Genomic DNA, 20047 nt, shown 5'->3' with positions numbered 1-20047 from the left:
CTGCACTCATGGGCACTGATAAGTGGCACTGAGAGGTTTCACTGATGGGTACTGAGAGGTGGCACTCATGGGCAATGATAGGCTGCACTCATGGGCACTGAGAGGTGGCACTCATGGGCACTGACAGGTGGCACTGATGGGCAATGATGGACACTGATGGGCAGCACTCATGGGCACCCAGAGGTGGAACTCATGGGCAATGATGGACACAGAGAGGTGGCAGTCATGGGCACTGAGAGGTGGCACTCATGGACAATGGTAGGCACTCATAGGCTGCACTCATGGGCACTGAGAGGTGGCACTGATGGGCAACGATGGGCACTGATAGGCGGCACTGACGGGCAATGATGATTGTCACTAATGTGCGGCACTGATGAACACTGATAGGTGACACTGATAGGCAGCACTGATGATGAGGCATTGATTGGCAGCACTGGTGGGAATTGTTAGGTGGCACTGTTGGGCACAGATGAGGCAGCCGCTGCTCTCTGTGTGAGGGACTGATGTGATTGGCTTTTTTTTCCTTCACGCTGACAGCGTAAGGAAAAAAAAAAAACAATTACCAATCATTGGCTGACAGCTGATCACGTGGTAAGGGGCCGGGATCAGTGATCTGTGATCAGCCGCACCTCATAGACTTGGTGATCACAGAGGCGGGGGGGGGGGGGTGCGGGCAGCTCATGCACGGGAGGACATCATATAACGGCCCCCCGACAAATAAAGGGCCGCCATTCGGCCGTATCGCGGGTTGGGAGGTGGTTAAATTATTATGACTTTTATTCCTATTAGAAGGAATGTAAATCTGCCTTGTAATTGGAATAAGGATGACAGGTCCTCTTTTATTGTGAGATCCGGGCTCAAAAAACAAATCTCACATCTCACATTTACAAGTAATTTTACATTTACTCAAAAAAATAAAAATTCTTAGAGGCGGAAGTGAGGTCATACGTCGCTTCGGTCCTCCAAGAGCATAGAGTTGAGTGGGGGGACTATCTTTCCCTCACCCAACTTCCTGCCCATCGCTCCAGAGGATCGGATCCCCCTTTACCTCGGACGGTGGGATGCACCTTAATCTTTGCACCGGTCCTGCCCTGGGTGAAAGGTTTCCCTTCACCCCCTGGTGGCAGATGATCACTGGGACAGGTAATGTGCAGAAATTGAACCGCAGACTGCAAACCCCCCCCCCCCCCAAAAAAATGCTAAATCCAATCAATGTATATACACCGTCCATCTTTTATTGGCATCAGCAGACATGGGTTTTCTGATGTGTAATTAGCCTGGATTTCAGTGCAAAACATTTCCCGCACTCCGGGCACGGAAAGGGGCGCTCGCCCGTGTGAGTTTTCTGGTGCGAACAAAGATGTCCTTTTTGAGTGAAACATTTCCCGCACTCAGGACAGGGAAAAAGGCGCACGGCCGTGAGTTTTCTGGTGCGAACAAAGGTGTCCCATCTGAGCGAAACACTTCCCGCACTCCGGACAGGGAAAAGGGCGCTCGCCCGTGTGACTTCTCTGGTGTATCCGCAGCGCTCTCTTCCAAGTGAAACATTTCCCGCACTCCGGGCAGGGAAAAGGCCGCTCGCCAGTGTGGATCTTCTGGTGAGTGTAAAGGTTTCCCTTCTGAGAGAAGCGCTTCCCGCATTCCAAACATGAGAAAGGGCGCTCGCCCGTGTGAGTCCTCTGGTGCGTCCGGAGCGCTCGCTTCCAAGTGAAACATTTCCCGCACTCCAGGCAGACAAAGGTGCGCTCGCCCGTGTGGATCTTCTGATGAGCCAGGAGGTCGTCTTTGCGGCTGAAACATTTCTCGCACTCGGAACATGAGAAGGGACGCTCGCCGGTGTGGCATCTCTGGTGCCTGAGAAGGTCTGCTTTGTGTTTGAAACATTTCCCGCACGCTAAACATGCAAAAGGACGCTCGCCGGTGTGACATTTGTAGTGCCGAAGAAGATCTGCTTTTTGCTTGAAATCTTTCCCGCACTGTGAACATGAATAAGGACGCTCATCCTTGTGACTGCTCTGGTGAGCAAGGAGGTCTACTTCCGTGATGAAACATTTTCCGCACTCTGAGCACACAAAAGTACACTCACGGGTAGGCCTTCTTTGATAGGTGGGAAGGTCAGCTTTCTGTACGACACATTTCCCACACTCCGAAGATGAAGAACGCTCACCTTTGTGACTCATCTGGTGTCTGAAGAGTCCTGCCTTGCAAGTGAAACATTTTCCGCACTCTGGACACCTAAAAGGACGCTCGCCCGTGTGACTTCTCTGATGTATGCGGAGTGCCGTCTTGCGAGTGAAACATTTCCCGCACTCTAGACAGGAGAAAGAGCTCCCAGCTGTGTGAGTTTTCTGATGTAGCAGAAGGTCGGCTTTCCGTGTGAAACACTTTCCGCACTCTAGACAGCTAAATGAACTCCCACCCGTGTGAGTTTTCTGATGTAGAAGGTCGGCTTTCCGTGTGAAACACTTCCCGCACTCTAGACAGCTAAGAGAACTCCCACCCGTGTGAGTTTTCTGATGTAGAAGAAGGTCGGCTTTCCGTGTGAAACACTTCCCGCACTCTAGACAGCTAAGAGAACTCCCACCCGTGTGAGTTTTCTGATGTAGAAGAAGGTCGGCTTTCCGTGTGAAACACTTCCCGCACTCTAGACAGGAGAGAGAGCTCCCAGCCGTGTGAGTTTTCTGATGAAGAAGAAGGTCGTCTTCCTGAGCGAAACACTTCCCGCACTCCGTACATGAAAAAGGACGCTCGCCGGTGTGACTTCTCTGGTGAACGAGGAGGTCTTCTTTGTGTTTGAAACATTTTGCGCACTGCAAACATAAAAAAGGGCGCCCGCCCGTGTGAGTTTTCTGATGTAGAAGAAGGCTGCCTTCCTGAGTGAAACATTTCCCGCACTCCGTACATGAAAAAGGACGCTGGCCGGTGTGGCATCTCTGGTGCCTGAGAAGGTCTGCCTTGTGTTTGAAACATTTCGCGCACTGCGAACACAAAAAAGGGCGCTCGCCCGTGTGACTTCTGTGGTGCCTGAGAAGGTCTGCTTTCCAAGGGAAACGTTTCCCGCACTCTGAGCACGGGAATGGACGCTCGGTGGGGTTTTTTTTGTGCGCAGCAGAAGACGATTTGGATCCCGAACCTTCGGTGCCTTCAGAACACTGGATGGCGTTTCCGTCTTTGTGTGAAGAAGTGACACAATCACTGGAAGGTGATCTCTGGAGATCAGAGGGATCCAAGGATCTCTCCGCAACGGGAAGTCCTCGATGGATCTCTTCGGGAGGAGTTGGCGACTTTTGAAGAGACTCTTCGGGTTTAGAGGAATCCATCGATCGATCCGCATAGTAAGGCCTCTGAGGTAATTCTCGAGTGTCGGGCTTTGCTTCTGGAGAAACTTCTGCAACGGCTTTGTCTTCTCCATTATAGGCCACCGATAATGTCTGAGGTCTCTCTGGGGGAGGGGCGTGGTGTCCACCTGCTGGAAAGAAGTGTCGTTGTGTTACCATGAAATGTAATAATAGATTCATGGCTGCAGGACTACAATGATGTGGGTTGGCCCTTCTTCTCGAAGATCGGGGGGTTTGAGTGTTGTACAAACATGACAACAATATAAAACAGACGTTAGTAAAAGCATACAAAACCAACCGAGGAGAGTAATGGAGAGGAGAGAAGACGGAAGGAGAGTATTGGAGAGGAGAGAGGAGGAGAGTAATAGAGAGGAGAGATGATGGGAGGAGAGTAATGGAGAGGAGAGAGGAGGAGAGAGGATGGAAGGAGATCAATAGAGAGGAGAGAGGAGGAGAGTAATAGAGAGGAGAGAGGATGGAAGGAGAGTATTAGAGAGGAGAGAGGATGGAAGGAGAGTATTGGAGAGGAGAGAGGACGGAATGAGAGTAATGTAGAGGATGGAAGGAGAGTAATGGAGAGGAGAGAGGACAGAAGGAGAGTAATGGAGAGCAGAGAGGAGGAGAGTAATAGAGAGGAGAGATTATGGGAGGAGAGTAATGGAGAGGAGAGGAGGATGGAAGGAGAGCAATGGAGAGGAGAGAGGACGGAAGGAGAGTAATGGAGAGCAGAGAGGACGGAAGAAGAGTAATGGAGAGGAGAGAGGATGGAAGTAGAGTAATGGAGAGGAGAGAGGATGAGAGGAGAGTAATGGAGAGCAGAGAGGATGGAAGGAGAGTAATGGAGAGGAGAGAGGATGGGAGGAGAGTAATGGAGAGGAGAGAGGATGGAAGGAGAGTAATGGAGAGGAGAGAAGATGGAAGGAGAGTAATGGAGAGGAGAGAGGATGGAAGGAGAGTAATGGAGAGGAGAGAAGATGGAAGGAGAGTAATGGAGAGGAGAGAGGATGGAAGGAGAGTAATGGAGAGGAGAGAGGATGGAAGGAGAGTAATGGAGAGGAGAGAGGATGGAAGGAGAGTAATGGAGAGGAGAGAGGATGGGAGGAGAGTAATGGAGAGGAGAGAGGATGGAAGGAGAGTAATGGAGAGGAGAGAGGATGGGAGGAGAGAGGATGGAAGGAGAGAGGATGGAAGGAGAGTAATGGAGACACACACAGCACCGGAAACCCAGCCTGCTGGTTCTTTAGTCCAAACTGCCTGAGTTTTGAGAAGACACGGTCACATCTGGGGCTGTGCCACGTCTCCAAACATGAAAGGTGCCTTCTAGCACACTGGCAAAAAAAAAAAAATTTTTTAGGCATGCTGGGTAGAGAAGGGGCGTATACAGGGGCCGGCTTACAAAATTGCTGTTTCCTAACTTCCTGTAGGTGGCAGTATAACCTGGCTGTAATAGAATTTCTGTGTCCCTCAATGAATGAAAAAAAAAAAATCAAAAAATAGCTTCCTTTTTATTATTTACCTGTGCCGAGGTCTAGAGAAGTTTCTCTCTCTTTAATTGCGACCATCATTATTAATTCCTCCGTAGACCGGAAATCACCTCTGACAGATCCCTCATCTTCTTCTCCTTCCTCTTTAATCTCAACTTTTATATTAATCAGTTCTTCACCCTAAACACACCATAGATAGAGAGAGATAACAACTTAGAATACAAGTGGCCGTAACCGAAGAATATACTTCAGAAAACATGTTAGTTGGTCAGTTCCCACCTACCTGATGATGGTGGGGGATGGGGTGACCTCCCTGTGTGGAATCCCGGGAATACAGAGGACGGGGACATCTCTCTGGTGGGTTCCCATTACTGGATCCATCTGTAGGAAACACACACACTGACTGAATACATTGTTTCTATGTGTTTATCAGATGATGGGGGATCTAGGTGGAGCCTCCGTACTGCTCTCTCCTTTACAATAAAGTCTCCTCTTACCCGGTGATGTGAGGGGCGGCTGATTCTCCATCATGACGTCCTTGTAGAGATCCTTGTGTCCTTCTAAATACTCCCACTCCTCCATGGAGAAATAGACAGTGACATCCTGACACCTTATAGGAACCTGACACACACAATGATACAGTCACCATCCAGACACATCCCTTGTCTGTTACTGGATAATGTCCCAGAATTCCCAGAATCCTCCTCACCTCTCCTGTCAGCAGCTCCATCATCTTCTTGGTGACTTCTAGAATCTTCTCCATGTTGTGTCTCTCAGGTTTTAGGGAGTCACATGGAGGCACTGTGATGGTCATATGATCACCTGACTTCACCAGAGGAAATCTCTGTATTGGAGAACCAAAAGGAACATCATGTTAGAATCCCAGAATCCTCCTCACCTCTCCGGTCAGGTCTGTATTTTATTAATAGAGATAAGAATGATGTCATGTGACCTCCCAGAATCCTCCTCACCTCTCCGGTCAGCAGGTAGATGATCTCCAGGGTGAAGCCTAATATCCTCTCAGTCATGTGACTTTGCTGCTTGTCCATCATCATTCAAGTGTTCATGGGATCTGAACAAAACCTTCTTCTCTATATGGATAATATTGATATGTTAGCTTTCAGCACTAGGTAAGTATATTTTGTGCAGAGTGTAAGCTCCTCTGGTACAGCGACTGATGTGACTGGTTCAGTGATCTCTGTACAGCACTGCGGTATATGTCAGAGCTATATAAATGTATAATAATAATAATAATAGTGTGTGACTGTGGGGGTGGGGACATTAGAATGTAGGCTTCTCTGTACTGGGGTATATGTCAGATATAATCAATATACAATATTATGCATTAGATGGAGATAAATTACATCACAGTGACTATGGAGGAAGAGGACGGACATGACGGGGGGAGGGGGGTTACAGGGTGTAAATAGAAGATAATATCTTATTACCTCCTCTGCTGCCAGTTCCAGCAATGTCTCCTCTCTACTTCCTCCCGACTCACCTCTCACCCGGAAAACATTCTGTTTATACTGTGACATCACTTCCAGTCACTGCGTTGCGCTCTGTAGAAGTGAGAGGTCGCCACTCAGTGGAGAGCAGATGAACTGCAGCTTTCAACCAAACCTTGTATACAGTCTTCTGAGGTTTGTGTTGTAGGCCATCATCACGGTGAGGATCGCCATCACAGTCTAACCTGAGGTGAAGTGAGCTCTTTGCCTCATTTAATGTATCTTGTATAAAGAGACGGGCTTAAATATTATTATAAAGAGATGGCCCTTTATGTGTATTGGGGGGAAAAAAAACCTGGGTCTTCTTTTCTATGTGTTCTCCTGACTAGAAGATAGTCCTCTCCCATAACAGGAGAAGCACCATCTAGGTAGCAGAGGTAATGATATTCACATGTGCTGGAGAGCAAAATATATACATTTTCAATCATTTCAGCATATTAAGGAAATTAATAATGTAGCGGAGTGACCCCTTTTCTTGCTTTCTTCAGTAGCAGATGAAGGCTCCTTTAACTCTTGGGACATACAACCCCTCTGGTCTCAGGTTTTCGCCATATACCGTAGTCTATATGACCGTCCAGCGACACCTACACCAGAGATAGCTCTATTGTCTATGCTCCCGGGCTCCATACCCTCTAAAAAATGTATTACGCTTTTTCCCGTCAGCCGCCAGACAACTTATACCCCATTTTTTTTTTTTGGAAGACCACTACCAACCCTCCCCTGTCCTCCTGGGTCTCAGTGGTTAACGACATTATTTTTTGAAATTTTTTTTAAAATGCTTAACCACTTCACACCCGGCCAATGTACATATACGGCCGGGTGGGAGCCGCCTCCTTCTGACTGGACGTTCAGGAACGTCCTTCAGAAGGAGGGGGATCGCGCGTGTGCGCGTGCCCGCTCCGCTCCGCGATCCCGATGTGCTCGTGTCACCCGGACACGGCGCATCTCGGATCGGCAGGAGGGCTCTGTGATTGGCCCTCCTGATCACATGATCCAATCACAGCCGTCATGTGATCAAAACAAACAGCCGGTTGCTAGGCAATCGGCTCTCCTCTCCTCACACGGAAGTCGTCGCTGAGGAGAGGAGAGCCGATCGCTGCAGCCGGCTGGTGATCAGTGAGTATGAGCTGTTTTTACAGCTTTTTACGCACTGATCACCAGTCTAGTGTAAACATATATCACCACACAGTCTAAAAACACGTCCCCAAATAATAAAAAGACATGTCCCCAAATAAAAAAAACATATGTCCCACTAAAATCACATGTCCCAATGATTATCTGCACACATATGTACGTGATCACCTGCACACATATGTACATGATCATTTGCGTACATATGTCCGTGATCACACAAACCAATTATTATACACTTAACGGATTTTTTTTTAACCAAAAACATGTAGCAGAATACATTTTGGCTTAAATTTATGACAAAATTTGATTTTATTGGATTTCTTTTAAAATAGAAAAAAAGAAAATATTGTTTGTTTTTTTTTCAAAATTTTCGCTTTTTTTGCGCTTTTATCGCAAAAAAATAAAAAACGGAGTCGTGAATAAATACCACCAAAATAAAGCTCTATTTGTGCGAACAAAATGATAAAAATTTCATTTGGGTACAGCGTAGCACGACCGCGCAATTGTCATTGAAATTGCGAGAGCGAAGAGAGCTGAAAATTGGGCTGGGAAGGAAGGGGGGGGGGTGAAAGTGCCCGGTATTGTAGTGGTTAACCTACGCAGTCTTACCCAAAGGCCTCGATGCGCAAAAAACAAAAAAAGAACATTGACATTAAAAGACCTTAAGAGAACCAACACAACCAACATAGCAAGATACAGAATAAAAGCCAGAGAGAGTCTGTCCATCACACTACATTTCCCACGATGCTTCTGCACTCTGCAGTGTAGTTGAGCATCATGGGAAATGTAGTTCCAAAACATCTGGGGTGCCAAGGTTCACCATCACTGGCCTAGGACAATGATAACTTCAGAAAAATGTAAAACTCTCTCTGGCTCATTTGGATCGAATACTCTACCTCCGATTCCCCGAAAACCATGTTAACTCCCCACAGCTAAGCTGAACACGTCTTATGTTCCCGACCCCCCCCACCCCCCACCCAGACTTGTTGCACCAAGACCTGCTCACCCCCCCCCCTCTATCCTCCCTTACCCCCCCTGCTACACCCCAAACCTTCCCTTTCCCAACCTCCAAACCCCCTCCCCCCCCCCTCTCCTATCTTTTTCATTTCCTTCTCCCCCCAATTCTATGTTGCAATGACCAGGATCTAGATGTTTTCATCCTCATTCTCCTTGTTGTGATTCGCAATACACTGCGGGCTAATTTCCCTCCTTTTCTTTTCTTTCAATCGTAATAACATAGTCAGAAAGTAGCGATGTCTGTAAGGGGGTCCACCCGACGCGTTTCAACTAAACAGCCGTCCTCACATGTTGTGATTCGCAATACACTGCGGGCTAATTTCCCTCCTTTTCTTTGATATTTAGATTCTCTAATTACCCCCCCTCCATTCCTCCACTCCCTCCACACCTTGTAAATTTTCCCTGATGTTTTTATTTTTACTACCCTCTCCACAGAAGTGGCTCGTGATATTTCTATGCCTACTCCAGGTTTGCGGCCCTTTGGGCTATCCTCTTTGAGCTGCCCACCACGGCTCCCGGGTTGGAGGTGTATATGGGCGGCTTGCAGCACCCACCTCTACCATACCATCGATGCACTTACCTGAGTGAGTAAGCATGCACTGGGTGTGGGTTCTTTGTTTACCCCACCCCCGTTCACGCTTTTTATTATTTTGATTTACGTTTCTTTACTCCTGAATACCATAATACTCCTTTATTATAGATTTAACACGCGCTTTGCTCCTGACGAGTGGTATAAAGGCCACGAAACGTGCGTAGAGCTATCATACGCCGCGCTCCTATCAAATACATTCAGATCCTGAGTTACTACAGTATATATTACCCTAATCGGTGCACGACGACCTCGGTCCTGCAGGCATTATGCTACATACGCTTTTATCTAATCTTGCTGCGGCGAACTTTGGAGTTTTATTATGATACTTTGTGATATTTTTGTTATTACTATATTTTATTATTACTACCATTGCTACTACTGTCACGTATTGCCTATTACTTTGTTTATCATTCTAACATATTGTGGTAGTGTGGTACCCCACCAGTGTACGGACCCAGCATTTTCAACCAGGCGGGTTGAGGGGCTCCAGGGAGCGTGCAACATTGGGAGGAAACTGACTTTTTTCAGTTTCCTCATTATTTACTAAATTCTTTTTTGGGATCTGGAGCCCGGGGATTTCGTAAGTGATCCGGGTGGGATGAAATCCCCCAGTCCTGGGTCCAGGTTTTGGGATTCACCAGCACACTGACTGGTCAGGTGTGTGTTGGTCTATTTCTAGACACCTGACCATGGTTCTGGGCTCCACCCTCCCGAGGAGTCCAGGCAAGCAAGGGAGAAGCATGCATGTCTGCATGGAGTAGTCAGAGGGCCCAAAGCTGTGGGATGAGCAGTGAGGAAGAGTAAAAGAGGTACAGTCCGTGATCTCTGTTATATGGCCAAGAGGGCTAAAGGGTAAAGCCTAAACGGCAGTACTGCTGACCATAGAGCCAGGTGGCTTGGTATTTTTCGTTTATGACTGCTGTGAAATTGAAACCCCTGCGTGGGAGTTATTGATGGACATTTTCTTTTCTTTTTAATAAAAGTGGGTCAAAAAGCCCCGAAACTGAGTTTCTGGTGTGGATTGGTCTCGCTAGTGAGTGCTACGTTTGAGTTAAACAACCCCCAATATTACAATAGGTTTTGTAAATCCAACTGCAATGATTAATACAATTCCTAGTAGTTCACCCTCTATTCTCTTGCTACCACGTATTTCATATAAAGTCCCAATGTCCCCCCTTTCCCCTAACACTGCGGGCTAAGCCAGGCATGTACTGGCCATCGGGACTACCGGGAGTTTCCCGGTTGGGCCAATGGCTCAGTGGGCCACTTTAATGTAAGGGGGCTGGTGATGGGACACTCTGATGTAAGGGGGCTGCTCATGGGATGCTCTGATGTAAGGGGGCTGGTGATGGGACACTCTCTGATGTAAGGGGGCTGGTGATGGGACACTCTCTGATGTAAGGGGGCTGGTGATGGGACACTCTCTGATGTAAGGGGGCTGGTGATGGGACACTCTCTGATGTAAGGGGGCTGGTGATGGGACACTCTCTGATGTAAGGGGGCTGGTGATGGGACACTCTCTGATGTAAGGGGGCTGGTGATGGGACACTCTGCTGTAAGGGGACTGGTGATGGGACACTCTGCTGTAAGGGGACTGGTGATGGGACACTCTGCTGTAAGGGGACTGGTGATGGGACACTCTGCTGTAAGGGGACTGGTGATGGGACACTCTGATGTAAGGGGGCTGCTCATGGGACACTCTGATGTTAAGGGGGCTGCTGTTGGGACACTCTGATGTAAAGGGGGCTGCTGTTGGGACACTCTGATGTAAAGGGGGCTGCTGTTGGGACACTCTGATGTAAAGGGGGCTGCTGTTGGGACACTCTGATGTAAAGGGGGCTGCTGTTGGCACACTCTGATGTAAAGGGGGCTGCTGTTGGCACACTCTGATGTAAAGGGGGCTGCTGTTGGCACACTCTGATGTAAAGGGGGCTGCTGTTGGCACACTCTGATGTAAAGGGGGCTGCTGTTGGCACACTCTAAATGTAAGTGGGCCAGTCTGGATGAAGTCCAGGGCCAAATTTCTGTCCCAGTCCAGCCCTGGGCTAAGCAGATACTTTTTGTCAAATGGTCACATTCCACCGGTTTATAGCCTAGAGCAGTGTTTCTCAACTCCAGTCCTCAAGGCGCCCCCAACAGGTCATGTTTTCAGGTTTTCCATTATTTTGCACAGGTGATTTGATCAGTTTCACTGCCTTCGTAATTACCACAGCCTTTCCCTCCGAGGGAAATCCTGAAAACATGACCTGTTGGGGCACCTTGAGGAGTGGAGTTGAGAAACACTGGCCTAGAACAGCCTTTCTCAACCTTTTCAACATAGGGGATCCCTTGAAATAGTTCTCTGGTCTCAGGGAACCCCTGATAAATATTAGAAATCTACAACTCATGATACATTAGTGTGATGGTCAGTGGGAAGAATGCTCCTTACACTTGTGGTCATTGGGAAGAATTACCTCTTCAGAGATAGCTAAAAAGATCAATGGTGTCGGTGGGAACTTATCTGAGAGGCAACAATTGCCCAATGCTGAAGGAACCCCTAGCAACCTCTGGAGGAACCCTGGTTGAGAATCACTGCCCTAGAGTATACCAAATATAAAACCTACAATGTACTGCTTCCTATATTGAATATCCAGCTATAATGTATGTTATGTTGTTTCATTCTGATAAACACAATAAAAAAAAAAAACATATTTGACTCTAAAAATATCTCGGGTTCCCATCATTCCCTGGACTCCGGGGCTAGGGTTGCCATCTTTTCTTCAAGTCAAACCCGAAAACACTTTATCGGCACACAGCAAATATATATATATTTTTTTATATTATAAACTATATATATATATATATATATATATATATATATATATATATATATATATATATATATATATATATATATATATATATATATATATATTTTGCTATTAAATAACATTTCTAATCAAATGCAATTAATAACAAGAGTCCCCTTTACTGTAAGGGGGGACTCTGCAGACTCTGATGGAAAGGAGAACTCTGGAGACTCTGACATAAGGAATCCTCTGGGAACCCGGATTTAAGGAGGAACACTGAGAACTGTGATGTATGGAGATGAAACACTGTGGCTTCTGGTGTAAAGGGGAACTCTGATGTAAGGGGTGCTCTGAGAACCCTGATATACCTTTTAGTGTACTCTCTCAGAGGCAGGAGAGAGAAGGGGGGAGACTTCAGTCACAGACCGGGATGGATGGTGAGCTCACTCACCCCTTGGCAATCAGCACCTCTCATCCAGATGTATCTGAGACCGCTGGACTTCAAATTTTCAGCCCCCACTTTCCTTTTCTGAAGTAGAGTGCCGGGGATTGGAGTGTGGGCAGATACAGAGGGGGGGTAGGGGGGAGAGGTGCAGATCGAGCCATCTCTCCTCTCCCGTCTGTGTGTGTGTTTGGGGGGGGGGTTGTTAGTGCTGGCTTTGGGCAGCGTGAAAGAATGTAACAGTCACTCTCAGCTTAGACAACTGCAGCCAGCAACCCTGCTAGGAAGCCATAGTCCAGTCTGAATAATGTGTCCGGGTTTCAGGCAGTCTAAAACCCGGACGCATGGTTCCAAACCCGAACTGTCCGGGTGAATCCTGGACAGGTGGCAACCCTATCCTGGGCACACCCAGGGGATAGCAAGTCTATTTATTTTTTCCCCCTCTTTTGGTGTTCAGAGTGACCACACCTGATGGCATAGTAGTGGCTGGACATGTGAGTGGTCACCATGTGCCGAGTCTCCCAATGTTGTATCTGCCACCCAAGGAGCATTCAGTCTTCCTTCTAAGCACCAGTCAAGGTGGACAATGTGAACTGGAACAGGTGCATTTGAGCTATTATCTCTAAGGATGAGCTCCGACGTGTTCGCATGGTTCACGTGCAGAGCCCGCCAGGAAGTCGGCGCAGCCCTGCGCTAATCACAGGCAGCGAGACATTGCCCCGAAAGGAATAGTAGCGGTAAAAAAAAAAAGCCCTCATGGGTTTAACTAATCTTGTTTTTTTTTTTTTTGTACGATTCTCCTTTTTAATGGGGGCGTGGCAAGGGGTGTGTCCTATGCCTGTATACTTTTGCTGATAGGTGTCCCTTATTTCCATCTCAAAGAGTTGGGAGGTATGTAGCAGCGGTCGCTTTAAGGGGTATAGGTGGGAAGCGTTCGCGCAGCGGATGCGCGTGGCAGGCGGCCGTGATGTCCGCCAGCGACCCGCGATCGCACCTGAGAGAGATAGAATGGGGATCTGTCAATCAGGGAAGTAGAGAGAGATCTGCTGTTCCTTGTAATCAGGAACAGCGATCTCTCTCTATTCCCTGTCAATGCACTGCCCCCACAGTTAGAAACACCTCCCTAGGATACATATTTAACCCCTTAATCGCCCCTTAGTGTTAAAACCCTTCCCTGCCAGTGACATTTATACAGTAATCAGTGGCTATTTTTTTGCACTGATCGCTGTATAAATTTCAATGGTCCCAAAAAAAGTGTCCGATCTGTCTGCCGCAATCCCGCAAAAAAAAATAAAAAATCGCAGATCACCGTCATTACTAGTAAAAAAAATGCCATAAATATATCCCCTATTTTGTAGACGCGCTAACTTTTGTGCAATCCAATCAATATACTTTAAAAAATTAAAACCACAGAGGTGATCAATTACCACCAAAAGAAAGCTCTATTTGTGGGGGGGAAAAAAAGGATGTCAATTTTGATTGGGTACAGCATGGCACGACTGCGGAATTGTTAGTTAAAGGGACGCAGTGCCATATCGCAAAAAATGGCCTGATCGTTAAGGGAGGGGCAAATCTTCCGGTCCTTTACAAACCACTTTGACCTACAGGTAAGCCTAGATTAACTTACCTGTAGGTCCAAGAAATATAGTTTCATAGTTTGTTAGGTTGAATAAAGACACCAGTCCATCCAGTTCAACCTGAGTGAGTGTCTACAATTGCCCCCATCCCTGTACATTGCACACTCACATTGGTCCCTACCCTCAAGGAGCCCACAATCCAAGGTCCCCATTCATATACCAGGGCCAATTATGGACAGAAGCCAATTAGCCTACCTGCATGTCTTTGGATTGTGGGAGGAAACCGGAGTACCCGGAGGAAACCCACGCAGGCACAGGGAGAACATGCAAACTCCAGGCAGGTAGTGTCGTGGTTGGGATATGAACCAGCGACCTTCTTACTGCTAGGTGAGAGTGCTAACCACTACACCCTGTGCTGCCCTTATATACAGTTTAGGAGATGTTTGCCCGAAGACAGGCACCGCTGTCTACGGCGCTGGCGCACTGAGCGTGGCATCCTTGATAACTAAGATGCCGCGCGTCTCGGCTCTCGTGCGCATGTGCGACGTCATCGCGGCTTCGCCGGATGACAGCGGCGGAGCTGCGAGACCCACCGAGAAGATGGATGCGGCGGACTACAGGGGACAGCGGTGCCTTCGCTGGCTCCTGTGTCAGGTAAGTGACACATAATGGGCTACTATGCGATGCATAGTAGTCCATTATGCTTTGCCTTTGCAGGGAATGAAAGAGGAAGTAAACTCATCAGGGTTTACTTCCTCTTTAAGTGGTTAATACAGGTGAAAGACAGCCATAAAAAAATCTGACCGTAAGGCCTTAATCATAATTAAGGTCTGACGGCCTAAACATTTTGGCTTTTTCATGGCTGCCTTTCACCTGTATATATAAAGCATAATGTTTTAGCCGATATCCATTGCGCCAGCCTTTTCCTTTTTTACATTGAATGAGTATGGAGGTTGATTAATGATCATGATTAAGGCCTGACGGCCGAAACACGTTGTTGTTTTTTATGTCTGTTTTTTACTTGTATAAGTAAAGCATAATGTTTTAGCCAATTTTCATGGTGCCAACCTTTCCCTTTTTAGAAGGAGGACAATGTGCCAACTTGATCTACCCTTCTAATAGGGTGGCATTACCTTCAGCCACCTGGACCTGCAGACCAAAGAATCTTCCAACCCTAACTTTGTGGAGCCTCCTAGGGAGCCACCCGAACAAAGCAGAGTGGACAGACCTTTACAGAACGGCAAAGGGAGAGGATTATACAAATCATCCATTATACCTCAATCGCAAGTAAAATCGTGGAAAACAGCTTTAAAGTCACTTCTCCTCGGTATAGGGTCCACCATGCCTTAGCCCTTGTACACATGGTCGGAGAATCCGTCGGAATGTGTCCTATCGGACCGTGTTGTCGGATAATCCGACTGTGTGTGGTATGCATCGGACTGATTCTGTCGGAATATCCGTCGGACCCAATTTTCCAACATGTTGGAAATATTTCCCGACCAACTGGTTCGATCGGACATACTCCGATCATGTGTAGGGAATTTTGATCGGACCAAGTGCCACGCATGCTCAGATCAAATTCCTACATCAAAGCTATTGGCTACTAGCCTGATAGTAGTCCCATCGTAATGAAAATTACGTCATCACGTTCTGAATGATCAGATTTTTCGACAACTAAAGCCTCATACACACGGTCGGACTTTGTACAAACTTTTCCGTGGACTTTTGTACAAAGGGCGTGGACCACAAGTTTGTATTGCATACACACGGTCGGACTTTTTGACAACAAACACGAACGTAATGACGTCACAACGTACTGACGCCGCTTCAAAAGAGGACGTTCAATGACTCCAGCGCCACCTTTGGTCAACTTCTGTATTGTAGTCTGATCTTTTGCATTGGTTCTGAGCATGCGTGTTTGTACCTTGTACAAAAGTCCGATGCTTTTGCGTACACACGGTCGGACTTTGCTCCATCTGACTTTTGTTGCCAGAAAGTTTGTCCGTTCGCACAGCCAACAAAAGTCAGATGAAAACAGAAAAAGTTTGTCCGATGGAGCGTACACACAGTCGGATGTTGCTCCAAAACAGCTAATTTGCATGTTTGTTGTCAAAAAGTCCGACCGTGTGTATGCAACAGTTTCGGACAAGATCCGACGGATTTGGTTGTCGAAATCTCCGACCGTGTGTACAGGGGCTAACACAAGCTTTTTCTGCAATCTTCCCACCTTTGTTGGTGCTGTCAAGAACAAGAAGGCACCATGCTCCAGATTTTTTTTGCCATTTCCCGGTGTTGCATGGGAAAACAGATGTGAGGGTGCTTCAACCTTCCCCAGATAGCGGCTTGGCCTCGGTGCTCAGACCTGGAGGCTGCCGATAACTCCCATGGACCAGGCTGAGAAGAAGGGATGGTAGACACTCATTCGTGGCTATGCCATGACTAATGTCTGAAATGCATAGGCTGTTTTTACAGTGTTGCACATGTCTCTTCAATAAAGATTTATACTTTTTGAATATCACCCCGAGTGCCGACCATCCCTTCTTCTCATCCTGGTGCTACATACCTTTCGGGAGAGGTTTTGGAGCTATTTCGTTCAAGTTGGCGTGTGCTAACTTGGGAAGCCACCCAGCTGCTTTGCTCCTGCATCTCGCCCCCATTCTCGACAAAACGATACAAACGCTCCCTTCTGAACCTACCTTTTGAACGCAAACGTCAAAGCCTGCATCCCCACTTCCCATACATAGGACTAGTCTACACACACCGACGCTGTTCTGCATACACTCAGCAGCCACACGATGCACGTCTATAGCGAGCATACAGATGCTGGTAACACAATGCCGCAGTCTCTCAAGGAGGATGAATTCTTATCTTAGGCACTTATTCATTTTATGCTTTAATACCCCGAAGAGGGCAGTGCATATAAATATGTACAAAGGTAAAAATACAACAAACAAAAAATAAAAAGGACATACAGAAATTTGGATGCATGCTAGTAATAAAAAAGGGAGAAAACCAGAAAAAAAAAAAATAATTTGGGCACTACCATTTTATTTTGTTGGCAGGAGAATCCGTCAACGCCATGTTTTAGAATATACTTTCCCAGACCAATATATCGTATTTCAGATTCCCTCATTTATAGGGAGGAAAGAGGTGAGATGGACATATCCCCTTTGGGGGCGTTACTTCATTTATTGGCAAGAGTGGTTCTGGCCTCCTGAAGTGGCCAAAGACTAGCCAGTTCAGATGGATGGGGGGTCACAGTTAGGATTACCAACATCGCTGCATCGGCCTGCGTGGCTGTGTGTGGTTATAGCGAGACCAGGCCCCATGTAATGGTTTTGTTGGTCCCTGGGTGGTTCTGTACAACCAGGACATTCCATTTTGTATCTACACGTAGCTCAAAATGCATACTGTTGGAAGGGATAAGCTTCATCTCCCGTTGGATTTAATTGTTCTAAATGGAACATATCCCCCCCCCCCCCAAATATTAAAGCGTATCCATGGTCAAAAACATACATTTATTTCCATAGTGTATCTCAATTATTTCTAGCCTACTCCTATTAATCTGAATGATCTTGAAGTTTGTAAACTTACTTGAAGCTCCATACACATTTGCTTCCTTGAATTCTGTGACCCGTATTCGCTACACCAGGTGCATAGGCACTGCCATGTCACAGAATGCACAGAGCCCACCTTCTGAACTACACAGATGCTGAGAGGAGAAGTTTCAGTCAGTATAAGAATCACTGCTTGCAGGTAAAAAGGTACCATGGGACATGTAGTCCTTACAAATTGAAAGTCTCATACAATCTCCATAATTCTTACTGTAATGAAGTTACCTTCATAAAAAGTAATTAACGTTCAAGAGAGGGAACTCCAAAGTGTTGGCCTGCTGCTGTTGCTGAACTACACATCCCATGAGGTATTGTAAAACTCTGACAGTCACAGACGTAACTAGGCATTAGGAATTGTAGTTCCTGAACAACTGGAGGGCCATCGTTTGGACACCCGTTCAAGAACATGTAAGTCAGTTAGACACCAAACACATCTATTCTAGAAGGCCCACGGGGCTGACAAAATACATTAGACCCCCGGTGTGAGATGTACATACTATCCATATCATATTTGGTCTCTAACAAATCATAATTTCCTTCTGTTCAATATGTTGTTTGTTGGACTGTAAAACCTTGTCAGATGGCAGTATAGATGTTGTCTAAAGAATAGAGGGCAGTAAGGGCGTGTCAGTTGGAGCATAATAAAACACATCACTCCTACATCAAATCCCTCAGACCTTTTGATTGGGTGGGGTTTGGCCCTGCGATGCATTCTCAATGTAATTTTGGCCTAGGCCAGAAACCAGGAAGCGACTGAAGAAATGTAAAAACAAAGTTTAAAACAAATAACTATAACTATAACATACCTTTCTATTGACTAATAACTAGTAGCATAAGGATTAACAGTAGTCAATGCTGACAAAAATTAGTTCCGCTTTAAATATTTATCACTTTAAAGCCCATTTATTTTACTGTTGCTTTTGTCTGTTTGATTTTTATTTTTATACTTGGTAATACTTTCTTGCACCATGTCTCATCTTTCATTAAAATAACTTTTGCCTCTGTAGGGAGTTAGTGTATTGGAAATGCTGTTACATTCCATCCTGGGTGTGGCAGCGAGCGCCTTTTTCGTTCACTTTTAATCCCATTTATTTTACTGTTTGTTATCCTATTTTCTGTAAAAAAAAAAAAAAAATCTCCTGCACCATTCCCTTGTCTTTCATTAAAATGATCATTACAAATCATTAAAGCAGTACTATACACACCTCAGCTCCAGCGACGTAGTGTCCCTGAGCTCCCTGCCCGGCCGTTGACATCTACAGGCAGCCAACTTCCGGGTCTCAATTGCCAGCTGTTGTTATTGGCCGGACGGGGATGATGTAACTCCTGCCCATGCAGGGGAGTTCAGTCAGATTTGGCATTGCTGAATATGTACAGTGAGCTGCGCATGCACGGCTTACTTTACAAGGGTGGACAGGCAGATAAGTAATTTTAATGCAGAAGAGACAAAGCTTGACTCTTCTGCATTATAATTCCTGCCTGTTCACCCATCTTTATTTTCTGGCCTCAAGTTCCACTTTAAGCTGAATCTCTGAATGCTCTAATCACAAAGTAAAGCACCTATGCCTCTGTAGGGAGCTACCATTTGTAAATGCTGTTATATTCCTGTCTGGGTGTGACAGCAAGTAATACAGGCATTTTCTTTAAAGGTCAGACTTGCAACAGCAGATGCTGTGAATGGTCCATGTTTCTGTTAAAATAAATAGCAGTGGCTACTGTGGATTAAAAGGTTAACTGTATACTTTATCTGCTCCAGTGACAAAACGCTCTCAATCTGCTAGTTCTTGTAGGGTTGTCCCAGAGCCAAAAATCCCTACACAAGGTTCTGAGAGTGAAATCATCACAGTCCCATCTTAAGACATAAAATAAAACCTCTGATCCTCCTCAAACTCCAATGTGTCCTCCAACATCTCCCCTACCTCTTACATTGTAGGAACATTCAGGTAGGTACACATCTCCTCCTGTCTCCTATTTTTCTTCATTTTGTGTTTGGGCTGTGTAGTTTGTGATATACACTATATTGCCAAAAGTATTGGGAGGAAACTTGCCTTTACACACACATGCACTTTAATGGCATCCCAGTCTTAGTCTGTAGGGTTCAATATTGAGTTGGCCCAGCCTGTGCAGCTATAACAGCTTCCACTCTTCTGGGAAGGCCGTCCACAAGGTTTAGGAGTGTCTATGGGAATGTTTGACCATTCTTCCAGAAGCAAATTAGTGAGGTCAGGCACTGATGTTAGAGAGAAGGCCCGGCTCGCAGTCTCCGCTCTATTTCATCCCAAAGGTGTTCTATCGGGTTGAGGTCAGGACTCTGTGCAGGCCAGTCAAGTTCCTCCACCCCAAACTCGCTCATCCATGTCTTTATGAACCTTGCTTTGTGCACTGGTGGGCAGTCATGTTGGAACAGGAAGGGGCCTTCCCCAAACTGTTCCTACAAAGTTGGGAGCATGAAATTGTCCAAAATGTCTTAGTATGCTGATGCCTTGAGAGTTCCCTTCACTGGAACAAAGGGGCCAAGCCCAACCCCTGAAAAACAATCCCCCACACCATAA

General features: G+C 46.4%; 1 protein-coding gene across 1 annotated transcript in view; it reads right to left on the bottom strand.

Moving 5' to 3' along the window:
• The window catches only part of LOC143955519 (uncharacterized), a 346177-nt gene that overhangs the window by 302674 nt on the left and 23456 nt on the right, over positions 1–20047 (bottom strand). The window contains exon 4 of the mRNA XM_077465552.1: positions 5320–5443. Within this exon, the coding sequence (XP_077321678.1) occupies positions 5320–5443 (124 nt within the window). The remainder of the gene's footprint in view (positions 1–5319; positions 5444–20047) is intronic.

This window comes from Lithobates pipiens, unplaced genomic scaffold (assembly GCF_037356315.1).
Source record: "Lithobates pipiens isolate NorthernLeopardFrog02 unplaced genomic scaffold, aLitPip1_a1.2 Scaffold_35, whole genome shotgun sequence".
In the NCBI taxonomy this organism is placed as follows: domain Eukaryota; kingdom Metazoa; phylum Chordata; class Amphibia; order Anura; family Ranidae; genus Lithobates; species Lithobates pipiens.
Note: the sequence above shows the minus strand (reverse complement) of the source record. Positions and strands in the feature narration are given on the sequence as shown.